We start from the raw sequence: 20,771 nt of genomic DNA, 5'->3' as shown, positions 1-20,771 counted from the left end.
TGATTTGCAAATCCTTTTCAACCCATATTCAATTAAATGCACTACAAAGACAACATATTTGATGTTCAAACTCATAAACTTTATTTTTTTTTTGCAAATATTAATTAACTTAGAATTTCATGGCTGCAACACGTGCCAAAGTAGTTGGGAAAGGGCATGTTCACGACTGCGTTACAAGGCCTTTCCTTTTAACAACACTCAGTAAACGTTTGGGAACTGAGGAGACACATTTTTTAAGCTTCTCAGGTGGAATTCTTTCCCATTCTTGCTTGATGTACAGCTTAAGTTGTTCAACAGTCCGGGGGTCTCCGTTGTGGAATTTTAGGCTTCATAATGCGCCACACATTTTCAATGGGAGACAGGTCTGGACTACAAGCAGGCCAGTCTAGTACCCGCACTCTTTTACTATGAAGCCACGTTGATGTAACACGTGGCTTGGCATTGTCTTGCTGAAATAAGCAGGGGCGTCCATGGTAACGTTGCTTGGATGGCAACATATGTTGCTCCAAAACCTGTATGTACCTTTCAGCATTAATGGCGCCTTCACAGATGTGTAAGTTACCCATGTCTTGGGCACTAATACACCCCCATACCATCACAGATGCTGGCTTTTCAACTTTGCGCCTATAACAATCCGGATGGTTCTTTTCCTCTTTGGTCAGGAGGACACAACGTCCACAGTTTCCAAAAACAATTTGAAATGTGGACTCGCCAGACTACAGAACACTTTTCCACTTTGTATCAGTCCATCTTAGATGAGCTCAGGCCCAGCGAATCGGACAGCATTTCTGGGTGTTGTTGATAAACGGTTTTCGCCTTGCATAGGAGAGTTTTAACTTGCACTTATAGATGTAGCAACCAACTGTAGTTACTGACAGTGGGTTTCTGAAGTGTTCCTGAGCCCATGTGGTGATATCCTTTACACACTGATGTCGCTTGTTGAAGCAGTACAGCCTGAGGGATCAAAGGTCACGGGCTTAGAAGGTCACGGGCTTAGCTGCTTACGTGCAGTGATTTCTCCAGATTCTCTGAACCCTTTGATGATATTGCGGACCGTAGATGGTGAAATCCCTAAATTCCTTGCAATAGCTGGTTGAGAAAGGTTTTTCTTAAACTGTTCAACAATTTGCTCACGCATTTGTTGGCAAAGTGGTGACCCTCGCCCCATCCTTGTTTGTGAATGACTGAGCATTTCATGGAATCTAGTTTTATACCCACTCATGGCACCCACCTGTTCCCAATTTGCCTGTTCACTTCCAAATAAGTGTTTGATGAGCATTCCTCAACTTTATCAGTATTTATTGCCACCTTTCCCAACATCTTTGTCACGTGCTGCTGGCATCAAATTCTAAAGTTAATGATTATTTGCAACAACAAAAAAAAAGTTTATCAGTTTGAACATCAAATATGTTGTCTTTGTAGCATATTCAACTGAATATGGGTTAAAAATGATTTGCAAATAATTGTATTCCATTTATATTTACATCTAACACAATTTCCCAACTCATATGGAAACGGAGTTTGTACTTGAGAGAAGTCTGTGTACATCTAGTGTGAGCACTATTGTTATCTAGCGCTGCTTTGGAATTTACCAGAGCTGCACAGGTTGGCACTAAAATCCTCTTTCACTCCTCCATGAAGACATCACTGTTGGAACTGGTGGATGTTAGACACCTTGCACTCCTCTACATTTCTTCTTTCCACTTGAGGATGTTCAACAATTTCAATTGGGTTTAGGTCTGGAGGAGACATGTTTGCTCAGCCAGGCACTTGATAATCTTGGTGGTGGGTTGGCCTCTTTAAACTTCGAAAACTGCCATGCTCTAAACCAGGGGTGCTCATTACGTCGATCGCGATCTACCGGTCGATCTCGGAGGGTGTGTCAGTCGATCACCAGCCAGGCATTAAAAAAATAGTCCTAAAAATGAGCGATCATAAATCTTCACTATGACGTCACTTTCGTCACTTGATTGACATTCACGGCACCCGAGGGTCTTCTGAGATGACGCTGGCTGCTGCCAGCTCATTAACATTACCGACTGGAAGGCGAGAAACACTTTATTTCAACAGACTCTGGCGCCGTACCTGTCGTCAAAACTCCAAAGACCGACTGCACAGTTGCACAATAAAAGCTCTGCTTCATCCTGCCTGCGCTACCAAAATAAGAGTCTCAGAAAGCTGGCGTGCACAAGCTAGCAAGCTACGGAGTTTGCCGACAATGTATTTCTTGTAAAGTGTATACAAAGGAGTACGGAAGCTGGACAAATAAGATGACAAAAACCAACCACTTTCATGTGGTATTGGACAGAAAGGAGGACTTTTTTTCTCCTCCATTCGAAAATGCAGACGTTATCATCACCACTGTCTGATTCCAATCAATGAAAGTCATCACAATCAGGTAATACACCAACTTATATTCTTGTCTTCATGAAAGAAAGGAATCTATATGTGTTAAACATGCTTGTATTATCTTTAACCACCTTTAACTTGTTAACAATATTAACTATATGTGTTAAACATGCTTGTTTTATCTTTAACCACCTTTAAGTTGTTAACAATATTAACTATTTGTGTTAAACATGCTTGTATTATTTTTAACCACCTTTAACTTGTTAACAATATTAACTATATGTGTTAAACATGCTTGCATTATCTTTAAACACCTTTAACTTGTTAACAATATTAACTATATGTATTAAACATACTTATATTATCATTAAACATCTTTAATGTATTAACAATATTAACTATATGTGTTAAACATGCTTGCATTATCATTAAACACCTTTAACTTGTTAACAAAAACATATATTTCATAAATAAGTAAATATAAATTATATATATGAATGAGGTAGATCCCCACGACTTGATCAATTGAAAAGTAGCTCGCCTGCAGAAAAAGTGTGAGCACCCCTGCTCTAAACTGTACTGCTTCAGAAAGTCACAGTACAGTTTAGAATTTATGTTTCCTCTCAATGAACCACAACTCCCCAAGTGCCAGCAGCACTCTTGCAGCCCAAGACTATACACTATTATCTTTCCAGCTATATAGACCGTAATGGCTTGACTCATTTTCAGCGCAAAATTCATAAACACTGGTACACAAGCTGTACGCTGACTACTCTACAGTGCATCCAGGTTTCATTTGTGTAAAGTTGTGGCTTGAGATGAAAGGCAATGAAAATATCTGCTGAAAAGTTATACAAATATTGTACACATGTTAAAAAAACGTGCCTCCTTAAGGGACCAACGCCTGGCTTGTACCTGAGACCAAAGGCGCCTTCCCCCAGGGAGGTTACGGCCACAGCAGCACGTACGACCGAGCCAGCGGCAGCGTGTACGTCCACGGGGGCTACAAGGCGCTGCCCGCTAATAAGTACGGCCTCGTGGATGACCTCTACCGCTATGATGTCAACATGAGGACATGGTAGGAAATATGAAATCAAAGTAACTTGAAGTCATTTACTGACATGTTTTTGTTGTTGTTGTTTCTTTTACTTTGGCAAAGGTTCATTTTGCGTGAAAGCGGCTATCCGCGTTACCTGCACTCCGCCGCCCTGCTCAGCGGAACCTTACTCATCTTTGGCGGCAACACCCACAACGACACGTCGCTAAGCAACGGCGCCAAGTGCTTCTCGGCGGACTTCCTGGCTTATGACATCGGTAGGTGCCTGCCGTGGAGTTGCTGTTGTGAACTTCATGGTTTTGGTTTCCCTCCCAAGATTCTTATCGTCCAGTCATCAGCATTAATCACTTTGTTAAGCCAAATGAACGGTTGAAATCACCAAAAACTCACCAAATATTATCTCTTTTCTATTAGCGTGCGACGAGTGGAGGCTCCTGCCAAAGCCCGACCTGCACAGAGACGTCAACCGCTTTGGACACTCTGCTGTGGTCAGCAACGGGTGAGTCACAACCTTGATGTCTGTTCTTTGGGGGGGAGAGAGAGATGCAGTAGATTCAAACTAAGACTTGTTTACTACTGACTAATTTTTCAGATATTCTACTAATTTGAATGACTTATGAATAAATCTGTTTACAATAATCAGTGTTTCCCACAGAACATTCATGGTGACGGGGGTGTGGCGGTATCAAGATTATGTAATCATTTAATTTGCATTATCGGCTATGTTGCAGGTATTTTTAAAAAGGCTAAAAAAAAGTTATACTGAACATATATTTCTACAAAAATTTGTGGTACTATAGTGCTTTCAAATTATTCATTTTTAAAATCATATTAATCACACTTGAATTTGGAATAATCATGATTAATCACAGGTTTTTACTTGCTTGCATAATTTGGATTTACCAAAATTAGAGCCCAATATTTGGACACAAATGCAATTTTATTGTCAGAATGTCATACAGGAACACATTTTTAATGTTTTACTTGAATGCATGTTCTTTATTTGCTCAAAACCTGCTAACAGTTTTATTTAAAGTACAATTAGGGTGTATTTTGAAGTGAAATTTGCCAGCGAGCACACCAGTCTTTGTCTCCTCACTCATCTTTGCACAAACATATGCATTGACCTGATCACTGAGCATATAACAACCTGCACCGCCTTTCAGGTGAAAGGGAAAAAGCATCTACGGTCAAATTAAATGACTTGATTAATCTGCAGTCATACATGATTAATGCGATTATTTTTTGTGATTAATCACATGAGTCAACTCATTATGTTTGACAGCCCAATTTATTTGTATCAGCATATTTTTTTCTTGTTTGATTATATATTTTGTGATTAGTCCAAAGTAATGTAAGCAACTTTTTTCCTACCCTAATTTTGTTCCGTGTAGTCAAACAGGTTGTAATGCGCAGCGCTTTTATTGTGAAGGCCTGAAGTGATCTTAGCAGGTGTAATGTGTGACACGGAGACAAAGTGTCAAAGTGCCTCTTTAATTCATGCCTGGTGTCTATTCAGCTTTCACAACGTCAGTGGCTATCTTTATAAGACGCAAAGTTACAGTCATGTGACAGTATTGTTTGGACAAAGGTGTACCTTACTGTTTCAACAATCTCACATTTTAACGTCTTCCTTCCCCCAGTTCCATGTTTGTATTCGGCGGCTTTTCCGGGGTGCTCCTCAACGATGTGCTGGTGTATCGGCCATCCAGCTGCCAGGCCTTCTCCACGGAGGAGGGGTGCGCTAATGCCGGTCCTGGGGTCCGCTGCATTTGGAGCCGGGACCGCTGTATCCCCTGGGAGGCCAGCATGAACACAGGGAGCCTTGCTCTTGCTCCATTTTGCCCGCCAAAACCAGGTCAGGCAGACGAGAACTTAACCTTATAAAAACACACACTGACTCCCCTCTTACTCTTCTTGCTGTATTTTCTCAGCTACTATTGATGAGCGATGCAACCGATTTTCCGACTGCGCCAGCTGTACGGCCAACACCAATGGGTGCCAGTGGTGCGACGGCAAAAAGTGCATCTCCGCGTCCAGCAACTGTACTGCGGTGAGTCGACCAACAGGGGGCATCAGAGCACCATTATATTCCTCTCCTAAACTCGTTTGCACTCATTTAGTTGTGACTATTGCATGTGCTCATTGTGGTTTTAATAAGCCATAATAACAAGCTGAATTTGTGATGTGGTACAGTTATGTTCATAATAATAGCAGTGTGTTTAAAAAGGTGAGTAAACCTCAAACTTCTTCAAATAAATTGTATTTTAATGAACACAAATGCATTGGTGGCACTGCACATTCTATTTCAAAGCCAGAAAAATAGCAGTGCTGACATATTTCTTTACAAAACTCAAATGTACTTTATAAACTAAGAAAGGCTTGCATATTCAACTTTCTTGAGAATCATGAACTAATATTTAGTTGCATAACCATGCTTTCTGATAACTGCTTCACATCTGTGGCACATGGAGTCGGCCAACTTCTGGCACCGGTCAACAGTTATTGCAGCCCAGGACAATTGTACTACATTTCACAATTCCTCTGCATTTCTTGGTTTTGCCTCATGAACAGCATTTTTTATGTCAGCCCACAAGTTTTCAATGGGATTAAGGTCCGGGGATTGTGCTGGCCACTCCATTACTTGAATTCTGTTTGTCTGAAACCATGATTTTGCTCGCTTGGTGGTGTGTTTGGGGTCATAGTCTTGTTGAAACACCCATTTCAAGGGCATTTCCTCTTCAGCATAGGACCAACACCATAGTACGAGAAACATCCCTATATCATGATGCTTGCACCACCATGCTTCACCGTCTTCACTGTGTACTGTGGATTGAATTCAGTGTTTGCAGGACGTTTGATTGATTGATTGATTGAGACTTTTATTAGTAGATTGCATAGTGAAGTACATATTCCGTACAATTGACCACTAAATGGTAACACCCAAATAAGTTTTTCAACTTGTTTAAGTCGGGGTCCACTTAAATTGATTCATGATACAGATATATACTATCAAATATATACCAACATCATTACAGTAAACACACAAAAAAATCATCAGAGTATATACATTGAATTATTTACATTATTTACAATCCGGGGTGTGGGATATAGAGGGGGGGGGGGGGTAGGTTTGGTTGGTATCAACACTTCAGTCACCAACAATCAGCACCAACAATTGCATCATCAGAGGAATGGACATTGAAACAGTGTAGGACTGACTTGGTAGGATATGTACAGCAAGTAGTGGACATAGAGAAAGAGATCAGAAAGTATAAGAAAAAGTGTCTACATTTGATTATTTACAATCCGAAGAGGTATTATGTGGAAGGGAGGGTGTTAGTTTAGGGTTGTAGTTGCCTGGAGGTGTTCTTTTAGTGCGGTTTTGAAGGAGGATAGAGATGCTCTTTCTTTTACACCTGTTGGGAGTGCATTCCACATTGATGTGGCATAGAAAGAGAATGAGTAAAGACCTTTGTTAGTTCGGAATCTGTGTTTAACGTGGTTAGTGGAGCTCCCTCTGGTGTTGTGGTTATGGCGGTCATTTATGTTAAGGAAGTAGTTTGACTTGTACTTCGGTATCAGGGAGGTGTAGCGGATTTTATAGACTAGGCTCAGTGCAAGTTGTTTTACTCTGTCCTCCACCCTGAGCCAGCCCACTTTGGAGAAGTGGGTAGGAGTGAGGTGTGATCTGGGGTGGAGGTCTTGAAGTAATCTGACTCGCTTGTTCTGGGATGTTTGGAGTCTAGATTTGAGGGTTTTGGAAGTGCTAGGGTACCAGGAGGTGCATGCGTAATCGAAAAAGGGTTGAACGAGAGTTCCCGCTAGAATCTTCATGGTGCTTTTGTTGACCAGAGAGGAGATTCTGTAGAGAAATCTCGTTCGTTGGTTGACCTTTTTGATTACCTTGGTTGCCATTTTATCACAGGAAAGACTGTCTGTGGACAAACTGTCTGTGGCCCTTAGACCCAAAAAGAACAATCGTACTCTCATCAGTCCACAAAATATTACGCCATTTCTTTTTAGGCCAGTCAATGTGTTCTTTGGCAAATTGTAACCGCTTCAGCACATGTCTTTTTTTTAACAATGGGACTTTGCGGGGGCTTCTTGCTGGTAGCTTGACTACACATAGACGTGGTCTGATTGTTCCAGTACTCACAGGCAATCTTAGATCTTTTTCCATCCTCCTGGAGCTGATCATTGGCTGAGCCTTTGCCATTTTGGTTATTCTCCGATCCATTCGAATAGTTGTTTTTCTTTTTCTGCCTCCCCTTTCTAGTTTTGGCTGACATTTTAAAGCGTTTGATATCATTTTAGCTGAACAGCCTATCATTTTCTGCACTTCTTTATAGGTTGTCCCCTCTTTTATTAATTTCTTAATCAAAGAACGCTCTTCTTCTGAACAGTGTCTGGAACGACCTATTTTCAAGGACAAATGCACAGCCAGCATATGCAGCGTCAGTTGCCTTGATCCTTGAAGAAGGGCCACCTGTTTAACACCTTTTGTTTTTCACATAATCAATGACCACACTAATGGAACTCAGCACTGCTATTTTTTTTAACACGCCCCTTTCAGTAAATGATTCAGTTTCACAGAATCAGCAGCATGCATGTCATGCCTGTTGGGTCTGTTGGTTTTCTATACCTTTACTAAACCTTCTAGAAACTTACTTGCAGTGTAGAAGTTCGAATTCTAACAAAAACAGTGATTTATCTTGCCAGTGATGTGGGACTGCTATTATTTTGAACACAACTGTACATCGTAGGAGAGACAATAAATAAACTTCACGAGCCTCCCAGCACATTTTCTGATGTCCTCTTCATTTTCCGGCTGTAGAACGTGAGGAACTTCACTGCATGCCACGTGCGGAATGAACAGGTGTGCAGCAAACTGGCCAATTGCAAAAGCTGCTTGCTAAATCTCAACTGTCTGTGGGACCAGAATCAGTCCGAGTGCCGTGCCCTGCCGGGTAAGACAGCAAGACCGCTCAGGAGAACTTGTTTATACATATTTTTACCTTTCCATTATATTTGAGCATAGTTGGGCTGAAGTTACTCTCAGCATTGTTTGCTGGCTAGATGTGACTTCATACCCAAATCTCTTTACCGGTACTTGATTTTGCCTGTGGGTACGACACACTTAGAGTTGTGCATCACAACCTGTATGTAATGCAATGCAGAGGCTGACCTGAACACAAGCTCCTCTTTAGCAGGCTTGTGTGGCCTATTACCCGTACATGCTAAGAAAAGCAATCATCTTTTTGCAGCCCAGCAGTGCAGCGAGGGCTGGAGCATGGTGGGCGAAGCCTGCCTGAGGATCAACTCCAGCCGCGAGAGCTACGACAACGCTCAGCACTACTGCAAGAATCTCCACGGCAACATCGCCTCGCTCACCACTGCCAAGCAGGTGGACTTTGTTTTGGAGGAGCTGAAAAAGCTGCAGCAACAAGACAAGGTAAAAAAAAAATTATGAGGAGCATTCTGCTTGATTTTTGGCCTATCCAGATTGCAGATTTTTGGCCTCATCAGATTGCATCTGATTGAAATACTGTTTATTTTTATTTTGGTCAAATCAACCAGGCGGAATAAATACTTCCGACGTGATTAGCTGTAAATTTTCTTCACTATTTTCTTTGATGTGTATTTCATCAGCCATATCCGACAATAACAACACTGCTTTACCACTGCACTATTCTGTCTTCAAAAAACACCACCAAATCGTTCAAATCAGACATGCTAACAAGAACAAAAATACTGGAGGAAAACAAGCCTGTCCTGTATTGCCTTCTCCAAAGAAAACACATTTTATCCATGAGAAGATTGAGGTCAGCAATAAAGCTGCAGCAAAGTGGAGACTGTGCAGTATACACACAATATAATGACACGTTAGTTTGTTTTTGTCATTTCTACCCGTGTAGCTGCAAATGTTTCCTGGGACAGCAAGTACTCAGAATAGTACCATACAGTGTAGTGCTACCTCAGAAACGGAATTGTATGGAAACCAAAGCTATTGGTTAATTAAATGAATTGACATAAAACATTTTATCGAGTATAGTTTATGTAGAAAACAACTTTTTTCTACCTTCATTTATTTAGGAAAGTACCGTTGAGATTAAGAGTCTCTTCTGCAGGTGAGTCCTGCCACAAACATTCATACACCAGTGTGGGAGGCACTTGGAGCAAGGTGGTTGAGGTGTCTTGCCCAAGGACACAACTGGAAACTGGATTGGGACCCAGAACACTAAGATTTCTGGAATCAACCATCTGAGCAACGCCCCAAAATTAAGAATTTAATGGATATATTAACATTTTACGTTGAGTTTACCTTTACCAATTTTGAGAAAAGAGGGCGATGAGTGGAGAGTGTTTCATGCCACCTTTGTACTTTGCGACCAGTTCTTTCTTTAATTCAATAGTTTTTTTCTCACATTTTATAGTCAGAAGTGCTGCCATTCGCAACTTTCTTTTTGCCCGAGGGTGGCTTATTTTGGAGTCGTACTCTGGTTGAGTTAGCAATGCGTTTGATTCTTTGTTTGGGCACCTGATTAAGCGGGCAAACTGACTAGTTTACTGCGAACAATGTTTGACTGCATGATAATTGAGGTGTTCTATACAAACCAGGGCAAAATCTTTGCAAAAATATTAGAAACTGAATCAAAACAAAAGTTGGGGGGTTTGAAAACTGAGGTTCCACTATACCTGGTTGCCAAATCCTGAAGAGTCAATTCACCTCCAAACCTGGGTACAATTTTGTATTCTACCACCGCTGCATGTCTAGTCTGCCTTATCAATTAAAGCCAGACAATGTTCCAGATAAATATTCATAAAGCTGATTTGTCCTTGGCAAAAAACGTTTCACTTGCAGAAACAACCCAATCCCAAGTCTCTTGATTAATGCTTCTCATCTTGCTGCACTGAAAGAAAATTGCGTCCCCTCCACTCCCTCCTGCTGTGGTTATGCTTGTTGTAAGTCCGGAGGATGTTGTTTGTTGTCAAGTCCACAAACACAATCATGACAGCCCCCCCCAACCTTTACATCTAAAACTTGAAGCCCTGGAGGCAAATGGAGAAATCATCTGTGAAATTATTTCACTGCCATTTTTAGTGGCTTCTTAAGTTCCCACAGATAAAACGCAGCAGGCAATGATTTCTTAAACAGTGCGACGGAGCAGCACAGTCATGGCAGTTTATCTGCTATATAAACAAGCTGCTGTTTGAGGCATTTTTTTATGTGTTAATAAATGTCTCCTCAGCGTTTGTCGCCCTGGGTGGGCCTGAGGAAGATCAACGTGTCGTACTGGGGCTGGGAGGACATGTCGCCTTTCACCAACAGCAGCCTGCGTTGGCTGCCCGGTGAGCCCAACGACTCGGGTTTCTGCGCCTACCTGGAGGAGCCGCAGGTGTCGGGCCTCAGGGCCAACCCGTGCACCGCCACCGCTCACGGGCTCATCTGTGAGAAAGCCACAGGTGAAAGAGCGAGAGCAAGGAAACGCTGCACAATGGCAGGAGGCTGAAGAAACCAACACCCTGTCTTTTTTTGCTCCACACAGGAAACCCCAATCAGAGCGCCCGCCCACCCTGCAAGAAGCCGTGCTCGCTGCACACTACCTGTGCCAACTGCACCAGTCAGGCAATGGAGTGCATGTGGTGCAGCAGTGCACAGCGCTGTGTAGACTCCACCGCCTATGTCATCTCCTTCCCTTATGGCCAGTGTCTGGAGTGGCAGACGGGAGACTGCCTGGGTAAGCGGCTCTTTGTTTACAGGGCGTACCTGGTGCTTATTTTAATGAATCATGCATTTCTTTGATTTAATGTAAATGCTCAAATTATGGCCAAAAGAAAAGGTTAATTTATTAAGAGATATTGTACAACACCGCAGCAACACAACCAATGTTGTAATAGCGGTAGGGCTGCAACAATTACTTGATTAAATCAATTATTTGATTAGGAAAAAAGCTTTTATTAATACCCTATTGCTTCGATTAATTGTTAAGTGAGTGTAGCTATTAGAAAAATATATAAAAGCCGGGTTGCGTGGAATGCCCAAAACTTTAAATACACGGACCTAGTTTCCGGAAGGCCACTGAAAAACAGTGCACATGAGAGAGGTGGTGTGTGCGCGCTGTGATTTATGGACGGCAAACAGGAGAGTTTTTTTTAAATTACATTTCATAGATACATGTTAAAAGTGCAATTACAATGTTGATTATGTGCATTTGTTAGAATAAACGGAAGGTTATAACAAGTAGAATAATTGTTGTTTATTTAAACTTTTTTCCTTTTACTATGCATGTAAGCTTCTAAGTGTTTTTTATCTGTTGACTCGATTAATCGATCAAACAAATCAATAAAATTACTCCATTACTAAAATAATTGATAGCTGCAGGCCTAAAAAGAGGTAAGTGAGCACAACACATGTGCATGTCACACCAACTGCTAAGTAACAACATTTTAAAGCGCATGCAGAGCTTGATGAAAAATGTCTCACATTAGCAGTAACTGCTGTGTTTTCTTTTATTCTTGGTTCCGTATAAGTTTTGATTACGATCATTTGTCCAACTGGACATTCTAATCAAGGCCTGTAGATTTGAGGTGCTAATTAAAAGTCTGTGGTGTCGTTGCTCGCTCAGGTTGCCTGCAGTCAGTTCATGGCTGCAAGCAGGAAAAGAGAAACTAACCCCTAGTGTTAGTTTTATGTTATTGGATTTAAAAGTGGTTTGTTATGGCCAATTAAGTGCACAGAGTGGCCCTAGCTGGTAAATTTCCCTGTTGACTGATCTTCAAATTGGCTCGTCACACAGGAGTTTAAGGAGAGTGAAAAAGGAGAAATGGAACTTAGATTTACATACAAGTAAGGGAATAAAAATGGTCTTGCTGTTTTCTTTGGTTTGTTAGCAGGTTGTTACACAATGTGAATGCGTCATTTCTTTGCTGAGTGTCCTGTCTGACTTTGCCCATCAACTCTTAAGTTTAAATCACCACTTCTTTTGTTTTATTCCCTGAGCTTTTGTTTCCTCCTTCGCTTTTTAGCCGTGGGAGCTCTTAAATGCACTTAAAACCGTAACCTTGGATAAAATACTCTTGATCGTCTGCAGCTCCTCGGAAGGGTTTGAAGTGCATTCGAATAGTTTAAAATTTTTTTTAAATCCAGTGCATGCTTTAATGTAAAATATTGTGTACATGTACTGTATTTTCAAAAAGACAAAACGTGATAAAAGACATACCTATTAAAAAACATACCTATTAAAAAAAGTTATTGCAGGGTTGCAATCATGTTACCGAGAGGAACTTCCGGGATTCAGGTGGTGGTCTACAGTTCCATTAGGCTACTGTTTATTTACTTCCATCAGTGCCAATTTGGGCGTATTTTGAAAGGTTTAGAGGCAAATATGAAAGCGATCATGAAAAAATAGTTAAAATGGGATGGGGTGGATTTATACACTCTTACGAATTGATTGACATTATGCTGTGCTGCTGGGATCCTGACGCTAATGATTAAAAGGATCAGTTTGTTTGCAGTTGATTTCCTGCTACACATATTAGTCTCATCTACAATTCATGTCCGCAGTTGTTTTTATGGTTTGAGTTCATATTTTGTCTCATTATTTAGCTATAGATGTCCCTGTTGTTCAGCAATGTTTGCTATCGACATCAAGATTTGGTATATGCTGTAAAGCCTACAAGAGATTTATTCATCTAATTTATTAATACTATTAAGGACGTTTTCTTGATACTAATGAATAGCACCAAAGTTGTTTAGCTCTATGCTTAGCTTTTTCACTTGTAGCACCGGTGCTTCTAAATGGAAAAAAAAATAGTAGTACAGAAATGTTTTTGTAGCACAGAAAAAAATAGTAGCAATATGAAATGTCTCAAATATCACACTCTCAATATTAACACTCAAACAAGGTACACAATGCAATCATAAGCAATGCTCAATTAAACACTGAGAACATTCCTAAACTGTGCAAGCTCTGTCGCTAACACGAGTGTAGAGCTGGGCGTTAAGAATAAAAAACACATATCCCAATATAGTTTGGCCCATAAACTAAACCATAAATGGAAATATTTGTTGACGTAACCAAGTATCTCCGCCATGCTTTGATTTGACATTCTTGGAACTGATGGGGATCCCAAATACACAAAAACAAGTACCAACATGTAAGAAAAGTAGGTTTTGCATAATAGGATCCCAATTTAAGAGGTGTTTGGAGATAAGAAAAAAGAAAAAGCCTTATAAATAATATTTAAAAGTCTAATCCAATCCCCAATCTTCTTTAAAATAAACATTTGGCGATGCTCAATTCTGCAGCTAACAAAAACACAAAAGAACACAATGTGAAATAATGTGCCTGGTTTGAGAGGTCATGTTTAAACGTCAGCAGCAGCAGCATGAAAATAATTGACCTTTAACTATGGTGTTTTTATAGGTAAACATTATGATAGGACATACACACAAATATTTTAGTCAGGAACACCAACCTGCAAACTGCTTCATGATGCTGTGTGACAGGCTGTGTTCTAAAATTACTTTAAAAAAGCCATTATTTCTATTAACTTGTTATTTTAAGAAAAAAACCTCAAATATTTGGCATAATGCAGTTAAGTTTCAGAGAGTGCGTCTTTGTCTGTGCTTTTTTAAAAGGTGGGGCCTGTTGCCCAGTGGCATGTGACGTCAGAGTCCATGCAGGCTTGAGCTGTTTTTGTTAGCTTAGCAGGCTAGCAGCAGCCGTTTGTCAGCTCTGACGGCAGCTCTTTTGAATCTTTCACTTGTTTGTGTTACCTCTGTTTAATAGATAGATTGAATGTGCTTCCACGGCTGTATGTTCTTGTCAACAAACATGGTATTGTTTCGATGGCAAGTTGTCACTTCCATCCATCTTCTTCCGCTTATCCGAGGTCGGGTCGCGGGGGCAGCAACCTAAGCAGGGAAGCCCAGACTTCCCTCTCCCCAGACACTTTGTCCAGCTCCTCCCGGTGGATCCCGAGGCGTTCCCAGGCCAGCCGGGAGAGATAGTCTTCCCAACGTGTCCTGGGTCTTCCCCGTGGCCTCCTACCGGTCGGACGTGCCCGAAACACCTCCCTAGGGAGGCGTTCGGGTGGCATCCTGACCAGATGCCCGAACCACCTCATCTGGCTCCTCTCGATGTGGAGGAGCAGCGGCTTTACTTTGAGCTTCCCCCGGATGACAAAGCTTCTTACCCTATCTCTAAGGGAGAGCCCCGCCACCCGGCGGAGGAAACTCATTTTGGCCGCTTGTACCCGTGATTTTGTCCTTTCGGTCATGACCCAAAGCTCATGACCATAGGTGAGGATGGGAACGTAGATCGACCGGTAAATCGAGAGCTTTGCCTTCCGGCTCAGCTCCTTCTTCACCACAACGGATCGATACAGCGTCCGCATTACTGAAGACGCCGCACCGATCCGCCTGTCGATCTCACGATCCACTCTTTCCAAACTCGTGAACAAGACTCCGAGGTACTTGAACTCCTCCACCTGGGGCAAGATCTCCTCCCCAACCCGGAGATGGCACTCCACCCTTTTCCGGGCGAGAACCATGGACTCGGATTTAGAGGTGCTGATTCCCATCCCAGTCGCTTCACACTCGGCTGAGAACCGATCCAGTGAGAGCTGAAGATCTTGGCCAGATGAAGATCAGGACCACATCATCTGCAAAAAGCAGAGACCTAATCCTGCAGCCACCAAACCAGATACCCTCAACGCCCTGACTGCGCCTAGAAATTCTGTCCATAAAGGTTATGAACAGAAACGGTGACAAAGGGCAGCCTTGGCGGAGTCCAACCCTCACTGGAAACGGGTCCGACTTACTGCCGGCAATGCGGACCAAGCTCTGACACTGATCATACAGGGAGCGAACCGCCACAATAAGACAGTCCGTTACCCCATACTCTCTGAGCACTCCCCACAGGACTTCCCTTTGTCACTTCAACCATTTATTTGTTGTTCAATATTCCCTCCGTTGTAATTGTATTGCATGTTCGAAATAAACTGAAACTAACTAGCGAACCCTAGTAGTTACTAGCGCACAGTGCAGTTTGTGTCAAGTTTTATGGTAGTGAAAAAATGTTTGTCTTTTACTGATCAGTTCCTCCAACTAAGACTTTGTTTATTCTCCGTTGTGAGAAACTGCAGTCCCGCTCCCCTCTGTGCATGGAGGACACGCATATCTCTGCAGCTCACACAGAGTGACACTTCCACGTCAATCACTTTCACAATCACAGTCCATTTGGTTATGGTTATCGTTTAAATTCATTTCAAACATGCTATGCAGATAGGCGAAAATGTTACTCTAATTTGATCAACTTTGGATGGATTTATTTTGGAAGCAAAATGCGATAAAATAGTTAAAATCTCTATCCGCACGTGTGCAAAATTTTTCCCCCCTAAGCTCCCTCTGTTTGAACGACTCGAACACCCAAGAACATAACAGCAAAACGACATTATCTGCTCAAACTCTACACTCACTCTCACTTGTTTTAATGCTACGCTCAAGCTGGTAGACCATCGTGTGAATTAAGCCGCAAAGAATCAAAATGGACCCGACGTCATATGCAACCCAGCAATATGCTGAAGCATCAGCTTAGTTTGCTTATTCTTTTTTTCATCCATTAATAAAAAAAATATATAACATAACATGTTCTGTATATATGCTGTATATGCTACATACAATTACCTTGTTTTAAAAATAACTCCACAAGATTGTTTGGCTTTTTATTGGACTTTTTTGTATTTTCTTGTAATGCCACCACAGTCATGGTAAAACGTAGGTCTGATGATAGCCATGGAGCCAGAAATAGAACTTGGTGTGACACCGGAAAGGGTCTGGTTGCTATCTACAAATATGTGCAATACAATTATCGAAGAACCAATTATATACAATTATTAAAAGTCCAATTATTATTGAGTTTAATTTTGTTTTTCAGTATCAAATGGTTCAAATTGGTTATAGTTCAAATTTGTATTTTAAATTCAGGCAAATTGATGCTCTTTACATATTTTCTGTTACAGATTAAAACATTGTTAATGCAGCTCTTTGAGACACTTGTGATTTAGTGCTATATAAGTAAATTTTGATTGGTTGATTGATTGATTGATTGATAATACAATTATTCTTGTAAGTCTATATCTAATCTATATTTCTTTCTTTTTTCTTTTTCTTTTTTAAAAAAATATTAATGAGGGCACAATGTTATGCAGAGGTGTACTTATAACAGTTTTATGGAAAATGTTTTCTTTTTCCTCCGGGGGTGCAACAATAAAATTGAGATACCGGTTTGCCAATTAGTCTCCTATTTCAGTGCATGTTAAATGCATGTACTGTTAGCGAATTCGGTAAAGGAAAAAAAAAAGATCAAATGTGCCGCTCCCACATCCGTAGTTGACTGACTGATATATCTGAGCAATATTATTAGAAGATGTGTAGCAAAGGCTGTTTTTCTACAGAATGGTGGGCTCATTTGGCTGGATATCATGTCCGTGAGGAAGGAGGTTTTTCCTTTATGATGGCTAAAGTGAGCCTTTTGTCTCAAAAGTTATTTTGAGTAAAACACCACTAGGGGACAGTATCACTGTTAACACCAGAGTCGTGTAGAAAAAGAGTATGGCCAGCTCTTTCAGGCGATCTCCTCAATGATAGGTCAAAAGGCACTCATGTGACTACAGGGCGCCATGACTGCAGGGCGCCATGACTGCTACTAACTGATCCTATGTGTTTACGGCACTTCCTTGTTAGTTTTTAGACGTGTAAAAATGCCCCGTTGTGCAGCATGGGGCTGCTCTACCTGTGTGAGTTATGGAAAGTTTTTACATTGCTTTCCCAACAACCGGAAAGAACACAAGTATGGGAAGTGAAGGTTCATCATTAACACCGGAGAGCTGCCAATTACAGCGTCTTGTGCCAATAAAACACACGACACAACGTCAGCATTTTGATCAGGAGAGAACACACTGAAGCTAATACAGATAACAGAATAAATTAATACATTTAAGAGATGGTTTGACAAAAACAGACTATCTTTGAATTGGGTGTGATAATAGATGAGAAAATGAACTGTAAAACTCACAAAAAATAAACAACATAAAGTTGTAAGAAATATGTCAATAATGAATAAAGCAAAATATGTTCTGGACAAAAAATCACTGCATATTCTCGATTGCTCGCCAGTGTTACTATATACTGTGCAGAAATATATGGAAATAGTACAAAAGTACACATACTGACTTGCCATGTTACAAAAAAGAAAGATCACTTCCAGTAATACATAATGAATGATACATACATACAGTGATTACAAATACATTTGGGTTTGTTGTGACGGCGGAAGACATACTTCGCACAAAAGTTACAATTTCTCTGTGACTGTTGGTCCAAAGCTAATGAAGATTTTGGCAAAACGAGAGTAATACGTTGGTTTTTTTGGTCGTTTTGTGTACATTTATTGCACTGTCGGGTGCGTGTTAGAGTGCCTGCTGGTCACGAAACACTGGGAGTGTAGCAACAGAGTGCGTCAAATACGGCCACAGAATTATACTTTCACAAAATAAAAGCACGTTTGATTGTAAGTTTTGAGTTGGAGTATGTTTAGAACTATATATAGACATATTATTTTGGTTTATTTTGTCAGAAAAACTAATGTCAAAAGGGCAGCAGTTGCATGCAATCATGGCGCCTGTTGTTTAGTTGGCCATACTATACTCTCTTTATACACGATTCAGGTAAACACCTTTTTGCTGCCGCTCCATTACTTTTATGTCATCTTACAGTACAGTGTCTCAAACTGACTTTTGCTACCTTTTGAAACACTGAATACAGTACTATACAACACACACCGAATGGTCCAGTTGCGATCGATTGAATGTCCTGAGAATACAATGACCTGGATAAACGAGAAAATCAAGTGGCGCACTTAACAATACAGTAGATTTATTTTATGGCTCACCGTGTTTTGAAGCCTACAAACTTCCATGCATCCAATTTTCTACCGCTTATCCCTCTCGGGGTGCCGGGGTGGGAGCCTATCTCAGCTGCACTCGGGCAGAAAGACTGGCTACAGTCTGGGCCTGTTTTAAAACAAACAACGCTCAAGAGCGCCCTCTTAACACAATTTCAGATATTACCTCAAATTCATATTTCTCAATGAAAGATATATGAACCTCATATGCTTTTAAAAGCAATGTCTGAGCTGTAACGCGGCATAAAAGATGTTCTTTTCAAAGATGGGATGTTTTTACAGGCCTGTCAATTTATGGAGCGGGGCTCCAAGCATCAGGTTGTGTTGCTGACATCAATTGATGTACCTGTCACAATCCATAGCAATGTGCGTGTTTGTTTCTGTGTTTGCTTATTGCTTCAAACATGCCTTTGTGGGGCATTGCAAGAACAAAAAAAAAGTCCTCATCCATCCAGCACGCTGCTCGTTCTGCCACTTAAGGCTCCCGCCGTCACAACAAACCGAAATGGCCTTACTTTGGACTGATTGCCCCTGTGTTGTCATGGCTGCACATCCATTAGCAGAATAGCAGGAGATTTGTTTGACATAAACGGAGGTAAAAAAAAAACATAAAACACTCAATGTTTTGTCTCTGGAAGATGGCGAGGACCTTGTCTTGAAAGTGCCTTGTCTGGCGGCCAAAGTGGCAACGCTTGAAGCTTGTCGAGCAATTTAGTGGCCGCCAGAGTTCGCCCCCCAGCAGCATCCAAGCCTTTTATTGCTCAGGGTAAGGTGCCACTTTATGTTAAAGCTTTTCTCAGGCTCTTTTTTTTTAAACACCTCAACATCGACTTTTTTAAACCAGAAGACTTATCCTCGTATCTGCTCTCAAATCTATTGTTCTGACAGCTTAACAGATAACACGTTAATGCCTCTGTGTAAAGAACTTTAAAGCACCTTAATCTGCGGGTCTTGTTAAACTAAGAAATCCAACAGCACAAAATCCTCTGTCAGGGTTTCATTCTCAGCTCTTAATGCAGATGTTTGCTTCTTGGTGGAAAGCTGTTGAATTGAAATATGCACAGGTATATTTTTGTAGATGAGCAGCCTGAGTGAAAGGATTTTTATTTTTTTATTTTAACAGTGAGGAGTGCATGAGAAAATAGAAAGAAAACAAAGCTCTCTTTGACCACGTGGTCATTTATTAATAAGACTGTGGCTCAACACAACAGCAACACAACCAATGTTGAAATGGCACTAAGGAGCAAACTGCTCCTGCTAAACAACAGGTTAGGGATGAACGATATGGCCTAAAATCTGTTTCACTATATATATTGCAGCCTCTTGCAATAATGATATATATGACAATATATTATTTGACATAAATAATAATCAAACTAATTCAAAACGAGTTACAAAGGCTTATGTGGTAACATATTGCATAATTTCCAGTTGTATTATTTTCTCAAAATCATTATTAATCTACTTGATAATTGACTGTTAATAGCTAATTATTTTCTGTTGTAAAATGGGTCGAGCTACACCTGTGTTAAAATGTACTAAGCATGTATTCATCTGTTGTTTGGATATTTTACATTAGTTTTGTGCAATACTACAAATATTGGTGTCAATCTAATACAAAATAGTTAGAGGGGCAGCATTGGCCATACCAATGCTGATACTTACAATGTTCAAGATCATTGAATGATTACATTTTTGATCACAATTATAATCTGACAAAAACACAGATTGGAGCCTTTACAATATCAATTAAATATGTTGATTATTTCCTATTATTGGCTCTGATTTAAATTCTGTGGTGTTTGCCCGTTAAAGGGAAACTTCACTTTTTGGGGCGAATTTTGCCTATTGTTCACAATCATTATGAAAGACATGACTAGAGATGTCGGATAATGGCTTTTTTGCCGATATTCCGATATTGTCGAACTCTTAATTACCGAATCCGATATCAACCGATACCGATATATACAGTCGTATAATTAAACATTTTTATGCCTAATTTTGTTGTGATTCCCCGCTGGATGCATTAAACAATGTAACAAGGTTTTCCAAAATAAATCAACTCAAGTTATGGGAAAAAAATGCCAACATGATACTGCCATATTTATTATTGAAGTCACAAAGTGCATTATTTTTTTTAACATGCTTCAAAACAGCAGCTTGGAATTTGGGACATGCTCTCCCTGAGAGAGCATGAGGAGGTTGAGGTGGGCGGGGTTGCGGTGAGCGGGTTTGAGGTGGGGGGTAGGGGGTAAAGGGGGGGTGTATATTGTAGCGTCCCGGAAGAGTTAGTGCTGCAAGGGGTTCTGGGTATTTGGTCTGTTGTGTTATGTTGTGTTACGGTGCGGATGTTCTCCCGAAATGTGTTTGTCATTCTTGTTTGGTGTGGGTTC

General features: G+C 40.8%; 1 protein-coding gene and 1 long non-coding RNA gene across 2 annotated transcripts in view; one reads left to right on the top strand and one right to left on the bottom strand.

The window, feature by feature from the left end:
* atrnl1b (attractin-like 1b) overlaps positions 1-20,771 on the top strand; it is a 113,325-nt gene that overhangs the window by 14,370 nt on the left and 78,184 nt on the right. The window contains exons 9-17 of the mRNA XM_061966723.2: positions 3,244-3,427; positions 3,509-3,663; positions 3,821-3,905; positions 5,050-5,264; positions 5,341-5,459; positions 8,244-8,376; positions 8,674-8,861; positions 10,660-10,873; positions 10,957-11,148. Of these exons, the coding sequence (XP_061822707.2) occupies positions 3,244-3,427; positions 3,509-3,663; positions 3,821-3,905; positions 5,050-5,264; positions 5,341-5,459; positions 8,244-8,376; positions 8,674-8,861; positions 10,660-10,873; positions 10,957-11,148 (1,485 nt within the window). The remainder of the gene's footprint in view (positions 1-3,243; positions 3,428-3,508; positions 3,664-3,820; positions 3,906-5,049; positions 5,265-5,340; positions 5,460-8,243; positions 8,377-8,673; positions 8,862-10,659; positions 10,874-10,956; positions 11,149-20,771) is intronic.
* Positions 1-20,771, bottom strand: part of LOC140679149 (uncharacterized) — a 51,112-nt gene that overhangs the window by 20,683 nt on the left and 9,658 nt on the right. The window lies entirely within an intron of this gene.

Source organism: Nerophis lumbriciformis, linkage group LG11 (genome assembly GCF_033978685.3).
Source record: "Nerophis lumbriciformis linkage group LG11, RoL_Nlum_v2.1, whole genome shotgun sequence".
Classification (NCBI taxonomy): Eukaryota; Metazoa; Chordata; class Actinopteri; order Syngnathiformes; family Syngnathidae; genus Nerophis; species Nerophis lumbriciformis.
This window is presented reverse-complemented; position numbering and strand designations above follow the sequence as displayed.